The sequence below is a fragment of the Balaenoptera ricei genome, chromosome 15 (genome assembly GCF_028023285.1).
Source record: "Balaenoptera ricei isolate mBalRic1 chromosome 15, mBalRic1.hap2, whole genome shotgun sequence".
NCBI lineage: Eukaryota > Metazoa > Chordata > Mammalia > Artiodactyla > Balaenopteridae > Balaenoptera > Balaenoptera ricei.
Window position 1 is genome coordinate 11,448,918 of NC_082653.1, and position 15,562 is coordinate 11,464,479.

At 51.3% G+C, this 15,562-nt stretch overlaps 1 protein-coding gene and 1 long non-coding RNA gene across 2 annotated transcripts in view; both read right to left on the bottom strand.

The window, feature by feature from the left end:
- Positions 1-15,562, bottom strand: part of LOC132349012 (uncharacterized) — a 168,988-nt gene that overhangs the window by 140,034 nt on the left and 13,392 nt on the right. The gene's annotated exons all lie outside the window — the stretch shown is intronic.
- Positions 1,407-3,400, bottom strand: CEBPB (CCAAT enhancer binding protein beta). The gene has a single exon (XM_059897821.1). It carries the CDS (start codon positions 2,993-2,995, stop codon positions 1,958-1,960), a length of 1,038 nt encoding a protein of 345 aa, XP_059753804.1. The 5' UTR covers positions 2,996-3,400; the 3' UTR covers positions 1,407-1,957.

A 15,562-nucleotide genomic window follows, 5' to 3' on the forward strand; every position in this document is an offset into this window, starting at 1 on the left:
TGCTCCCAAGATCCCAGGCTGCCCCAGGCCCTCAGCAAACTAAGCTATGCAGCCCCCCATCCCACCCTCCTTCCACCCCTGAATTCCTAGAGCAGGGGGCCCCCAAACCAGTTTCTCACCCTTTGGGATTTGACAGCCAAAAGGCTGCTCCACGGCTCTAAAAGCAGGCCTTGTAATGGTAGCAACCTCTCCAAAGGTTGCTGTGGGGTTTAAATGAGATGGGGCAGGTCCAGGGTTTACTGGACACTGGCCCCTGGCAAGCGCTGGCCATGCTCGCGCTGCGCTTTAGACTCAAGTGCCAAATGCCAGGAGCCTCCCAGAGAAAAATAATAACAAGAGCAAATGCTTATATAACACCTCCTGCGTGCCAGGCACCGTGGGACGCTGTACGTGTATCCACCAACCCCTCCGTCTACATCCTCAACTCTCAGGAATGCTGTCCAGGGCTGGAATAGGGGTGGAGGTGCAGTGCGAAGGGGCGGGTGGGAGGGTATCAGGGGGCAGGGAAAAAGCCTTGCCTGGGGCCATTCCCAGTCCCAGGGAATCAGGGACTGCAGCCCTGGGTTCACACCTGGGCTCAGCCACCTTGAGCAGGTGAGGTTGGGCCTCAGTGTCCACAACTGGGCAAAGAGGACAAATGGCACATCTCCCACTCCTAGGAAAAGGAGTGGAAGTACAGGAACCCTTCCCCCCACTTCCCCTACCTGGCCCGGATTCTCCCCTCCCACTGGCCAGGGATACAAACACAAGCTAGCCACCCAGGCCACTCTCTTAAAAATACACATACACACACATACTATTTTCTAAACAGCCGGCCCCACTTCACTTTCCAAAAGAATCTGCCCCAACTTGGGCTCAGCAGGACCAAGACCTGTATCCCCTCCTCTTTCAGAGTCACAGTTCTGCTGGCTGGGTCCCCAAGCACTGTGCAGAGGTCAGAGCCCTCCAGGCCCATCTAAACCCAAGCCTAGCACTCAGGACCAGCCAGAGGCCCTGCAGGCCCTCCCCAAGCAAGGTTCCGAGTCACTCCTCCCCAGCACCCAGCGGCACTGAGTCACCCTGAAAGCCTGGCCCAGCACTCCTCTGCCCCTCCCCCGCCCCGGCCTGGTACCCCCATCTCCAAGCACAGGCCCTGGGGGAGTAGCAGAAGAGAAAAAGCAGCTGCAACCCCCCCACCCAACCACCTAAAGAGCCAAAAATAATAGCAACTCACACACACACAACAACCCCACACACACCAGAAAAGCAAATATAAAATCATAAATCCAAAATAAAGGGGAAAAAAAAAATCAAAGCCAACTACTGCCCCCAAAAGGCTCTTTAAACATTCTCAAAAAAAAAAAAAAGTTTATTAAAGGTGTTCTTAATGCTTGAACGGAAAAGATTCCCAAATATACAGATGCCTCTTTTCTCATAGAAATAGATTTTTTTTTATAATACAAAAAAAAAAAGACCAAAAAAACAACAACAAAAACAAAAACAACAGCAACAGCAACAACCCCGTAGGAACATCTTTAAGCGATTACTCAGGGCCCGGCTGACAGTTACACGTGGGTTGCGTCAGTCCCGTGTACACACGCGTTCAGCCATGTTTAAACCGATTGCATCAACTTCGAAACCGGCCCGCCCGCCGGCGCCTGGAGAGGGGGCAGAAGGAGAGGCAGAGTTTATCATTCATCTGTACACATAGACATCTCTTCTTTAAATAACACCACGGGCGGGCGGCCCATCTGCATGTGCGGTTGGTGTGGACAAAAATATAGATATATATATATATATAATAAAATATTAAAATTACCGACGAGCTCCCCGCGCTGCCAAGTGCCCCAGTGCCAAAGTTTTGCCGGCGCCACCAGGGGCGGGGGCGGGAGCGCGGGCGCTTCCCGGAGTCTCGGTGGCCGCGGCGCGCCCGGCAGCGCGGAGGCCGGCCGGCAGGGGGACGCGCGCGGGGGCCGCGCTAGCAGTGGCCGGAGGAGGTGAGCAGGGGTTCAGGCAGCTGCTTGAACAAGTTCCGCAGGGTGCTTAGCTCGCGCGACAGCTGCTCCACCTTCTTCTGGAGCCGCTCGTTCTCGGCCGTGAGCTCCAGGACCTTGTGCTGCGTCTCCAGGTTGCGCATCTTGGCCTTGTCGCGGCTCTTGCGCACCGCGATGTTGTTGCGCTCACGCCGGATCTTGTACTCGTCGCTGTGCTTGTCCACGGTCTTCTTGGCCTTGCTCTTGACCTGCGAGGGCGCCGGCGCCGCCCCCACATAGCAGGCGGCCGGGGGCGCCTTGGCGTCTGCTGGGCTCGGCGTGCCGGGCGGGCTGGACGACGAGGACGTGGAGAGGCTCCCACTGCTGCCGCTCGGCACCGCCTGGTAGCCGAGGTAGGCGCGCAGCGCGTACGGGAAACCAGCCGCCATGCCTGCGGCGCCGCCGCCCGGCGCTCCGGCCTCCTCCTTCCGCTTGCAGTCCGCGGGCTCGAAGCCCGGCTCCGCCTTGAGCTCGGCCGGCTGCGGTGGCGGCGGCGGCGGGGGCGGCGGGTGTAAGGGCGCGAAGCAGCCCGGGTGCAGCGCGCCCTTGGCGGCCCCCAAACGCCCCAGGCTCACGTAGCCGTATTCGGCCGCCTTCTTGCAGTTCTTGCCCCCGTAGTCGTCAGAGAAGAGGTCGGAGAGGAAGTCGTGGTGCTGCCCGGAGGAGGCGGGAGCGGGGGCGGGCGCAGGCGGAGCCGCCTCGAAGGTGTCCGTGGCCGGCGCCGGGGCCTGCGGCGCGCCCAGCGGCTCCAGGTATGGACTGAAGTCGATGGCGCGCTCGTGGTCACCGATGCTACCCAGCTCGCCGGCGGGGGGGCGCGGCCCGGGTCTGGCCGCGGGGGGCGCCGCGGGGGCCGCCTTGCCGCCGTACGCAGCAGCCAAGCAGTCCGCCTCGTAGTAGAAGTTGGCCACTTCCATGGATTTAAAGGCAGGCGGCGGCGGCAGGGGGAGACATGCTGGGTCCCAGGCCACCAGGCGTTGCATGAACGCGGGTGCCCGGGGAGGGGGCCTGGGGCTGCCCGCTCCGGCCGGCCCGCAGGTGGCGCGGCCTCCCAGCTCCGAACTGTCGCTGCTGTGTCCCTGATGCTGTTGCCGCTCCCTCCGGCGTGGCCGCTATTAGTGCGGGGGCTGGCGGCTGGCGGCTGGACCCTCGGGTGGGTCCCCTTCCCGGTCCCGTGCGCGGCTCTGACTCGCTAAAGTTTCTCCTGAGCCCGGTTATTTATAAGGCGGGCCATGGCAACGGCTGCGTCACGCCTGGAGGCCGCCCCAGCCCCTCCCCAGGCACGCAGAGGACACGCTGTGGCCGCCCGAGACCCCCGGGAGGGCGGCGGTGGGTCGTGGTGGCCAGACTGGAGACCCGGAGCGCGCCCTCGGGGGTCCCTCGGCCCGGTGGGGGGCGGCATCGCCCCCTGCCCACTCCCACCCGGCGGCCCCGGGATTGGGAGCGAGAGAAGGCGCTAACCCGCCCCCGGACCGCCCCCTCTGGGCTGGAGGCTATACTAGAAGGGAGGGGAGAATCCGGGGAGGGGGCAACGTGATCTTCTTCTCCCACCCCAAACACGGCCGCGGCCCGCCCCCTGCTGGAGGAGGCTCTGGCTTCAGGATCGGCCGCAACCAGTCCCGACTCCCCACCGAAGGGACGCGCTCCAGGCGGGATGCTGGAGACCCCAGCTCTGGCTCCCAGAGAGGGGACCCATCTCCACGGCCCTTCCCTGGGTCCAGCCTCGCCCCTAAACTTGCCCCCATCCCCAGATCTTGGAAGGAGGGAATTTCACACCTGTGGCGACTTCCTGTCTTAAATACCAAGACCTGGGTTTGGGGGCCTGCAGGTCAGGGGCGAGCTCCCACTTGGGCCTGTGCCAGGGTCGACCGCGCCCCTCCCCTAGCCCTGCCCACCGCACCTGCCCGCCCCTCAGACCACACCCAGGTCTTCTCCAGCCCCACCACACCCCGACATGGGCCCCGGGAGGGTGGAAGGGGACGGGGATGCTTGGTTCCAACACACTGTGTGGCCTTGGGCAAGTCACTTCACTTCTCCAAGCTTCAGTCCGTGAAGGTGTCGTTACTGTTATTATTATTAGTTTTATTACTGTCTCCACCACAGACTCCCAAACATAAGGCTTACGGCTCTGGGGCACACATCATAAAGAAGGGCCTTCTGCCAGGTTACAAAGAGGCCCAGAGGCCCACAGCACACCCAAGATCACATGGCCTCATGTCCCCCACTGTTCTCGGAAGGAAAGCCCTTGTCCAGGCACCCTCAGACCTATTTGCACCCGAGGCCAAAACACCTGTTTCTGAGGCTGGTGGGGTGGGGGACCAGCCAGGCTCAGGAGGGGCCATGCAGGAGAGAAAAGGGAATTCCCCTATTTTCACCAGGTCCCTACTGGGCGGTGAGGGTGGGCCTGGACCCAGAGTTCGCTTCTTCACCCTGCCAGAAGCATGCCCTTGCTGCCCCTGGTTCACAGATGGGGAAACAAGATGGCCCCCCTGGATCTGAATTTATGCCTGAGGCCCTCCCTGCAGAGTGGGCTCCGGTGGCCCCTTACCCTCTCCTGAGCCATTCCGAGGCCATTTGGGCAGCTCCTTGGGTCTACCCCTCTGCCACTCCCGGCCCAGGCCGCCCAGGCAGGAGCTCCCAGCCTGCTGGTTGCTGACCCCCAGCCCACTGACCCCAGTCCTGGCCCTGGCGGGCAGGTGGACATTGCTCAACCTTCAGCGTTATCTGCTGAGCTGGGGTGACCTCCGCCCTGGAGAGCTGGAGAAATGACATCTCTTGAGTGCCCTTGGGGGGCGGGGGGCAGGGGGAACAGGATGAAGGCTGGCTTTCTAGGCCTTCCCAGCAGCCTCTGGGCCAGGGAGGGATCCAAGGCCCCAGGGCCACCCAGCCAGGCCTCCCAAGCTGCAAAATGGGACACTCAGGGCTGAGCTTGAGGGCCACTGCCTCCAAGAGGCCCTCCCTGCCCCACCTGCTGGTGAACTTCCTTCCCAGCCCTTATCTCCAGCCACCGTTATCCTAGTTGTCTTGTCTGCCTCAGTCCCACTCCAGACCAACCCCTCCATGAGTGCCAGCCCTCAAATATGGGAACTCCTGGATCAGGCATGCTCAAAATTTACCAGGGAACGAATGAATTTGCTGCTACCTCTGGACCAAGACCGCTGTTTCCCCAGCTCTGCCCAAGGCAGCTCCTCAGGGCTCAGCCCAAAGGTTACCTCCTCTGAGAAGGCCTCCCTGACCTGCCCATCGAAAGTCCTAGGCCCTTGATCACTCCTTTCGCATCCCCCTGCTTCATCTCCTTCACCATTCTCAATTACAATCAACATTATCTCACCTACGCATCTTGATTTCTGTCCCCACTGCCCTCTCCCATTGTCAGCTCCAACAGGGCCAGGATTTTTGTTTGTTTTATTCACTGCGGTTCCCCCAGTGCCTAGAACAGTGCCTGGTACACAGGAGGTGCTCAATAAATGGAGGAGGCTGAGAAGGTGAGGTTCCCCCCACCATTAGCTGGGCTGTGTGACCTCAGACAAGATGGCTCCCCTCTCTGAGCTTCAGCACCCACCCCCACCTCTCAGGGTTCTGGGGAGATGCAGTGAGACCTGGGGAGTCTGCAGCTAATTTGTGTGTGTCCTCACACAATCTTTCACCCTCTCTGAGCCATATTTTAAGCTCTTTACATATATTAACTCATTTAATCCTCCCGATAATTGGTAGGAAGCAGGTACTATTATTATCTCCGCTTTACGAATGAGAAAACTGAGGCCCAGCAGAGCTAAGTGTGTCCCAGGTCACATTCAAGGGGTGGGAAGGATTAAAGTCTTTCCAGCCCAACCTCCCACTTTGGGTTTGTAACAAATCATAACGGGTCTGGCCATGGGAGCCCCATTTTCCAAATGGAAAAGCTGAGGCTCAGATAAGGGCAGTTAGGGTCACACAGCAAGTCAAGGGGCAACCCAGACCCTGGGGACCAGCCCCCAAGGACCCGACTCAGTCCCATTGGGGTCTTGCCCTTCTGACCTCACCTAACAAATACTGAGCCTTTTGCTTCCCACCCTGCCCTGGCCTGACAGTGAAATCAGTGGCAGTTCCCACCCCAGTGCCACCCTAGGTGTCCTGCAGGGAGGCTGCATGCACGGGTGACGTAAGCCCTTGTTTTCACAAGGTTCGTTGCTCAACAGGCCCTGCCTGCTGCCCCACCATTAATGCCCAGCCTTTCCCCAAGGAGGGCGGTGATGTGAGCTGAACCACTATGGCCCAGAGGCCTGGAGCACGCCCCAGCGGGCCTGCAGGCAGCAAGGGCCCAGAAACCAGGATCCACCTGACACCACCCACAGTGACTTCTCCCAGTTACCGTCTGGCATAGGTGTTTGTAGGAACCTGGGGCGGGGAAGGGTCTCAAAATGGCAGCCAGCAGCCCTATCCAACCCAGAGACGTGTTCAGCTTGACCCCATAGTGTTTTGCTCCAGATTTTTTGTTTGTTTTGTTCTTTAATGAATGTATTGCCAACATTTAAAAAGCAAGACACTTAACATCAAAATGCAAACTTCCAGCTTCTCTTGTAAAACCGGAAGCCGTGGGCCGGGACCACATGGCTAGGAGTGGTGGGCAGGAGCCTGGCGGGGACTGTGGAAGAACAGGCACTTCCTACCCAGATACATGCCCCTCCTCTGCTCCCAAACTGCTTTCAGAATTCCTTCTCCCAGTCTCTGCAGCTTTTCTTTAGCCCCATTTCCAGGAGGAAACCAAGGCACCTTGCCCAAAGGGAGTGCCATTGTTGCTTCCTTGACAGAGAGGGGTGAAAGGGCTTAGAAATCAGCCAGCAGGTCGAAAAATAAGGCTGAAGGGGGAACCATCAGAGATGGTCCATGGAGATTGTCTCTAGTGGATTTGGAGTTGGGGGTTGCGGGGAAGGACTTCTGTTTCTGCTCTGTACCCTCCTGGCTGTGGCACCCTCTAGACCTCAATCCCTGGTCTATTAAATGCGGGTAATTATATCCCCTCTCTCTTGGGCGTCTGGGCCTACTGTTCCCCCTCACACTGACCCACCTCGACACATGAGAGTGAATTACCTCCCCTTAGCCCCACAGAGGGCCTGACCTCGCAAGTCATGATAACCTCACAAATCAGGCAGGTGGGAAACAGGCCTAGAGTGGGTTAGGACTTCCCCCACCCAGGATCACAGTGAACTGGTAGAAGAGCCGAACTTAAAAGCCAGATTTCCCCTGATTCCTATGTCCGAGATTTTTCCCACCATGCCTCCTCTTTGAGACCTCACTTTCCCCGCCTGCCGAATGGTACCTAGATTAGATCCCCGAGTGCTGCCAGGTCCAGTGTCCTGGGATGCGGAATTTTGGAATCCTGGGATACCCTTGGCACCGGCTAGTGAAACTTGCCTGGGCATATGCTGCCACCATGTGGCAAGCTCTGGGAATGCAGGAGTGATTTAAATGAATTTTTTTGATGGAGGACCTACTGGGTACTTTGCTTATGGGATATAGAGGTCAGCACTATGGATATAATAGATGCTCACAGGATAAGAGCAAGCCATCACTGAAAGAAATAAAAATGTCCAACAAACAGACGAAAGGTACTCACTTTCATTTAGTCATTCATCAAATATTTTTTGGCACCTGAGCAACCTGGTTAAAAATATTTAAAAGATGCATTCTCTTTGACTCACAATTCCATTTCTGGAAAATTTGCCTAAATAAACATTCATAAATGTGTGTAAAAAAAACATTTTGGGCACTTACTGTGGCTCATGCCCCAGACACATATTCATGAACAAGACAGAAGTGATTCCTATTCTCATGAAGTTGATATTCCTCTTCGGGAAGACAAACAATAACCAAGATAAATGAGTCAACTATACAAAGTGTTATATTCTGGTAAGCACCATGGAGAAAAATACAGCAGAGGAGGAGCGTGGGGAGTGTTGGGGGATTTTATTTTAACTTTAGACTGGTCCATGGAGGCCTCATTTAAGTGACAGGCGAGCAAAAACATGAATGCAGCGAGGGAGTGGGCCATGCAGATAGCAGCAGCGAGAAGAGCAAGTGCAGAAGCCCTGAGGTAGAAGCATGCCTGGCCCATGTAGTCGCTGTGGGTGGAGTACAGGGGAAGTAGCGGGAAATTATCTCACAGAAATAGTGGAGGCCATATCACACAAGGGTTTGTGGGCCACTGTAAAGACTTCGGCTTTTACTTTGGGTTAGTGGGAGCCATGGAGAGTTCTGAGCAGAGGAGGGACAGTATCAGACTTCAGTTCTAATGGAATCCCTCTGGCTGCCTATGAGGGATGGACTGTCCTGGAGGCAAGGGCAGAAGCAGGGAGCCCAGTGAGGAGGTAACTGGAGTCATGAAAGCAGATGACAGGGGACTCCACCAAGCCATGGAGGTGGTGAGAAATAGTCTGAATCTATTTTAAAAGTAGAACCTGGGACTTTCCTGGTGGTCCAGTGGTTAAGACTCCACGCTCCCAATGCAGGGGGCCGGGGTTTGATTCCTGATCAGGGAACTAGATCCCGCATGCCACAACTAAGGATCCCACATGTCGCAATGAAGATCCTGCACACGGCAACGAAGATCCCGCATACCGCAACTAAGACCCAGCGCAGCCAACAGCCAAATAAATAAATAAATATTAAGAAATTTAAAAAGTAGAACCTTCAGGATTTGCTGATAGATCCAGTTACAGAACAACCACACAATGGACCACTCTATAGCCATTTAAAGGGACAAGGTATATGACGCAAAAAGTACTAACAACCAACAGAAAAAAAGGAGATATATTTGATACATTCAAAATTTAAAACTTCTGGGCAGTAAAGGACAAAATCAACAGAGTGGAAAGACAGCCTACAAGATAGGGGAAAATATCTGCAAGTCACATATCTGATAAGAGGTTAATATCCAGAAAATATAAAGAACTCCTACAACTCAACAACAGAAAGGGCTTCCCTGGTGGCGCGGTGGTTAAGAATCCGCCTGCCAATTGCAGGGGACACAGGTTCGATCCCTGGTCCAGGAAGATCCCACATGCCGCGGAGCAACTAAGCCGTGTGCCACAGCTACTGAGCCTGTGCTCTAGAGCCCACGAGCCACAACTACTGAAGCCTGCGTGCCTAGAGCCCATGCTCCACAACAAGAGAAGCCACCACAGTGAGAAGCCTGCGCACGGCAATGAAGAGTAGCTCCTGCTCACCACAACTAAAGAAAGCCTGCGCGCAGCAACAAAGACCCAACACAGCCAAAAATAAACAAATAAATAAATTTATTAGGGGAAAAAAACAACAGAAAAACGACTCAATTAAAAATGGGCAAAGGCTTAGAAATAGACATTTCTCCAAAGAAGATACATGAATGGCCAATAAGCACATGAAGACGTTCACAATCACTGATTATTACGGAAATGCACAAAACCACAATGATAGACTACCTCATACCCACAAGGATGGCTACCGTCAAAAAAAAGTAAAACAAAAACAAAATAACAAGTGTTGGTGATGACATGGAGAAATTGGAACCCTTTTGCATTGTTGGTGGGAATGTCAAATGGTACAACCACTGTGAGAAACAGTAAGGTGGTTCCTCAAAAAATTAAAAATAGAATTACCATACAATCCAGCAATTCCACTTCTAGGCATATACCCAAAAGAACTGAAAGTAGGGTTTTGAAAATACATTTGTACAACTATGTTCATAGCAGCAATTATTCACAATAGCTAAAAGGTGGAAACAACACGTGTCCACTGATGTATGAATGGATAAACAAAATGTGGTCTATACATACAAGGGAATGTTATTGAGCCTTTAAAAGGAAAGAAGTTCTGACACAGGCTACAACATGGATGAACCTTGAGGACATTATGCTAAGTGAAATAAACCAGACACAAAAGGACAAATATTGTCCGGTTCTACTTACATGAGGTACCTAGAGCAGTTAAACTCACAGAGATGGAAAGTAGAATGGTGGTTTCCAGGGGCTGGGGAGAGGGGAAAGGGGAGTTGTTTAATGGGTACAGAGCTTCAATTTGGGAAGATGAAAAGTCCTAGAGATGGATGGTGGTGATGGTTGCACAACGGTGTGAATATATAATACTTAATGTCAGTGAACTGTAGTTAAGATGGTAAATTTTTTTGAACTTTTCTAAATTGCCGATTGATTTTAACTATTTACTTAGTAACATTTTTAGGTTACAGAAGAGTTGTAAAGACAGTACAGCATTCCCATAAAGTCTTTGTGCAGCCTCCTCTAATAATAGCATCTTACATAAACATGATACATTTATCAAAACTATTGGATTATAAGATGGTAAGTTTTACAGAACTACTATATGATCCAGCAGTCTCACTCCTGGACTTGTATCTGGAAAAGACAAAAACTCAATTCAAAAAGATACATGCACCCCAATGTTCATAGCAGCACTATTTACAATAGCCAAGATATGGAAGCAACCTAAATATCTATCGATAGATGAATGGATAAAGAAGATGTGGCATATATATATATGAATATTAGTCAGAAAAGAAACGAATGAAATAATGCCATTTGCAGCAACATGGATGGAACTAGAGAATATTATACTTAGTGAAGTAAGTCAGACAAAGACAAATGCTATATGATATCACTTATATGTGGAATCTAAAAAATAATATAAATAAATCTATATACAAAACAGAAACAGACTGACAGACATAGAAAACAAACTTATAGTTACCAAAGGGGAAAGAGAGGGGGAGAGGGATAAATTAGGAGTATGCGATTGACAGATACAAACTACTATACATAAAACAGGTAAGCAACAGGATTTACTGTATAGCACAGGGAACTATATTCAACATCTTGTAATAACCTATAATGGAAAATAACCTGAAAAAATATATATATGTATGTATAAAACTGAATCAATTTCTTCGCTGTACACCTGAAACTAACACAATATAGTAAATCAACTATACTTCAGGGACTTCCCTGGTAGTGCAGTGGTTAAGAATCCGCCTGCCAATGCAGGGGACACGGGTTCGATCCCTGGTCCAGGAAGATCCCACTTGCCGCGGAGCAACTAAGCCCATGCACCACAACTACTGAGCCTGCGCTCTAGAGCCCATACACCGCAACTACTGAAGCCCACACACCCTAGAGCCCACGAGCCAAAACTACTGAGCCCACGTGCCACAGCTACTGAAGCCTGTGCACCTAGAGCCCATGTTCCGCAACAAGAGAAGCCACCACAATGAGAAGAGTAGCCGCCGCTCGCCACAACTAGAGAAAGCCCGTGCGCAGCAACAAAGACCAACGCAGCCAAAAATAAATAATAAATTAGTTAATTTTAAAAAAGAATAACGTCATCTTAAAAATATATATATATACTTCAATTTTTTTCATTGGTAAATTTTATGCTATGTGAATTTTACCACAATTTTTTTTAAAGGACAAGGTAGATCTTCATATGTCAGCATGGAGAGATGCCCAGTGGCACTGTGAGGTCAAAGAAAGGCATGGCAGAGCAGTATCCTGATAGAATCATGTTTGTCTTGAAAACCTTCGCCATTAGCTAAAAAAAGTTTTAATTGTGAATTCACACAGTGTTGATGAAGGTTCGGGAAAAACGGCACACTTACACACTTTTAGTGGCTTTGCAAAGTGGTTCAGCCTCTCGTTGTACCTTGACCATAGCTATCAAAATGGGAAACATCACTGGGCCAGAAATGCTGGGCACTTACACTACAAAGACACTCACACCTGCACAAGGACAAATGAACATTGCAATAGCAAATCTTGTGATATAACATCAGGGGCTGTTGTTTCCAGGAAATACTCTCCAGCTGCTGAAAAGAATGGGGCAGGGGCTTCCCTGGTGGTCCAGCAGTTAAGACTCTGCACTCCCGATGCAGGGGACCCGGGTACGATCCCTGGTCAGGGAACTAGATCCCGCATGCCGCAACTAAGAGCCCGCGTGCCACAACTAAAGATCCCACATGCCGCAACTAAGACCCAGGGCAGCCAAATAAATAAATAAATATTTAAAAAGAATGGGGCAGCTCTATGGGAGAGGATCCAGACGAGCACTATCCCATAGGACTTTCTGGGATGACTGGCATATTCCACATCTGTGCTGTGCCATATGGGAGCTGCCAGCCCCATGAGGCCACTGAGCACTTGAGATGTGAGTCAGGAACTGAATTTTTTACTTCATTCAATTTCAATTAAATTTAAGTAGCCTCCTGTGGCTAGTGATGACTGTATTGAACCACACACATCTGGGACCATCTCCAAGGTCTATCGTTAAGAGAAAAAGGCCAAGTGCAGGCCAGGATGTGTGGTGTGCAAACCCCACATCAATGAGGGGAGATACGGAAATGTCCTCGTGTGTTTTACGAGGATGTAGTCTCCTACTGCAAGAGCCATAAGAAGCTGGCAGCACTGGCAGCGTAGAGTTCAGGGTGCTCGGAACGTTGTGTGATAACACACCCCAAAACTTAGCGGCTAACAACAACCCCCATTTTGTTTGCTCACGATCCTGTGGGTCAGGAATTGGGACAGGGCACAAGGGGACAGCTTGTCTCTGCTCCAGGGCTGGCTGCAGGCTGGAACATCCAAGGTGACTTCTTCATTCCCACATGTGGCACCTCAGCTAGGTTGGCCTGAATGGCTGATGGTTGCTGGAGCATGTCTGCCAGTGAGTTCTTCGCTCCCCCATTCTCCATTATGTAGTTTCTCCCTCCACATGTGGCCTCTGCATGTGTGTTATTGTCGGGTGGCTTTCTCCGTGGCCCCTGCATGTGGTCCAAGCTGTCTCTGCTGGGGTTCTCTCCTGTGGCCCCTCCAGGTGGCCTCTCCTCATGGTCTCCCCATCACAGGAGCTGCACTCCTTACATAGCAGCTGGCTTCCCCCATGGCACAGAAGTGAAAGCTGCTAGGCCTTCTTAGGCTGAAGCCCCAAACTGGCTCGCCACCATTTCTGTCACGTTCTACTGGACAGGCCAGATGCAAGGGCTGGGGACTGCACAAGGGCACGCCTACCAGGAGGCTGGTTCACTGGGAGCCCCTAGAGGAAGTCCACTGCAGGAGGAGGGCGAGGGTCCTGAGGTGGGAGGTGGAAGACCCACCTCCTTTTCTAACTTTAAAATGTTCACCATGGATATGTATTACCTTATTACTATTTGTTTGCGTTTAGAAAGCCATGCATGGCATGGTCCTGCCTCCACACCTTTGCTCCTGCTGTTCCCTCTGCCTCTACACCCTTCCCTTCCACCTCCAGCTGAGAAATGCCCGGAGAAACTTTCCCTGAATGCCCAAGTCAAATTACTCTCCACTTCCTCTGTGCTCCCTACACCTGGTGACCACAGGATCTTATTCGCCCCCGGCTGGAGTTAGTTTTGTGTAATCTCCCTCTCCTTGGAGCCCCTCAAGGTCAGCCCAATGTAGGTCATCTCTGTACACACACACACACAGAGGACTCATGCAGGTGCTGAGTAGGTGCTCAGTGATTTGGGGGCACAACCCAGGAAAATACACACTAGCCTGAACCACAATCTCCCCACCCGGCTGGGCGCAATGCTGGCATCTCTGGTTGCATTTGTCTAGAGTCACCGACAGGTGACGACAGAGCCTAACCTCTAACCTCTGCAGCTGCTATGAGTAGAGAAAGCAGGTGTAGGTGGTGAACTTGAAAGGTCAGACACCGCAGGGCAGGAAGCTCCAGGCCCAGCTTTGAAGAGAAATTTCCCATCCTTATTGCCCATCCCCCACCTCCTCAACTTCAAAATTTGCTTCCCCCTCAAGCAATTGACTTTAATCATAGGCATGCCAACCATTCATAGGTGCAGCGACCTGATTACCTCTAAAATCTTGTGCCAAGTGAAAAGCACCAGACACAAAAGAATACATCCTGCATGACTCCCACTTATACGAAGCTCTAGAATAAGCAACATTAATATATAATGGAAAATCTCAGAAGAGTGTTTGCCTCAAGCTGGGGGATTAGGGTTAGGGTTAGGGTTAGGGTTAGGGTGGGCAGGACTGAGTGGGAAAGTACAAGGGTACTTTTTGGGGTGATGGTAAATGTTCTGTATTACCTTCCCTGGGCTATCATAACAAAGCACCATAAACTAGGCCGCTTATAACAACCCACATTTATTCTCCAACAGTTCTGGGACCCAGAGGTCTGAAATCAGAGCCGTGCTCCCTCTGAAGGCTCCTCCCAGCTGCTGGTGGTTGCCAGCGATCTTTAGCCTTCCTTGCCTTGGAGCTACATCACTCCACTCTCCGCCTCCATCTTCACATGGCCTTCTTCCCCTTAGGCGTGTCTGTATCCAAATCTTCTTCTTTCTCTTATAAAGACACCAGTCATTGGATTTAGGGCTCACCCTAATTCAGTATGAGCCCATCTTTAACTTGGTTACATCTGAAAGACGCGATTTCAAAAATAATCCAAAGTACACCTAAGATTTGTACATTTCACTCAATGTCAGTTTTACAGACAAATATTGAACTCTAGCTTCTGGTGTGCACGCTGAAGTGTTTAGGGGTGAGGTGTACTGGTGCCTGCAATTTACTCTGCATTTCGTTGCCCTATCTCTTTGGTCTCCTTTAATTGGGAATAGTTCCTCAGTCGGTCTGCCTTTCCTGAAAATTCATGACCTCGACACTTTTGAAGAGGCCAGTTATTTTGTAGTATGTCCCTCCTGTGAGTCTGTCTAAGTTTCCTCATGGTTGGACTTAGGTACCTTTGTCAGGAACCACACAAGTGGTGGTGTGTCCTTCTCGGTGTTTTCCACCAGGAGGACCTGAGAGCCACTTGTCCCATTACTGGTAATGTTAATATTGATCACTTGGTTGAGTGATGTCTGCCAGGTTTCACCACTGTCAAGGTACTGTATTTTCTCTTTGTAATGAGTAAGTATCTTGTGGGGAGATATTTTTAAACAATTTAAATATCCTGTTATTCCTCCAACTTTCACTCATTTCTCACAATTTCACTAATTTTAGCATCCATTATGATGTTTGCCTCAATCAATCTATTGCTATATAATAAATGACCCCAAAACTTAGCAGCTTAAAATAATAATCATTCATTTTCTCACTGATTCGTGAGTCAGGAATTCAGGAGCAGTTTGCCTGGAAAGTTCTGCCTTCGAGTCTTCAGAAGGTTGCAGTCAAGATGTTGGCTGGGGCTACAATTATCTGAAAGCTCAGCTGGGGCTGAAGCATCACTGTCCAGTAGGAAGAGTAGAATGTGAGCCACAATGGGAATCCCATGTTTAATGTTCTTCTTTTTTTTTTGGCTGTGCCACGCAGCATGTGGGATCTTAGATCCCCAACCAGGAATCGAACCCATGCCCCTTGCACTGGAAGCGTGGAGTCTTAGCCACTGGACAGCCAGGGAAGTCCCAATGTTTAGTTTTCTAGTAGCCACTGTTTATAAAGTAGAAAAGGATACAGGTGGAATTCGTTTTAGTAATATATTTTATCGAGCCCAATATATCTAAAATCTCATTTCAACATATTGTCAATATAAAAAAATATTAATGAGATATTTGACAT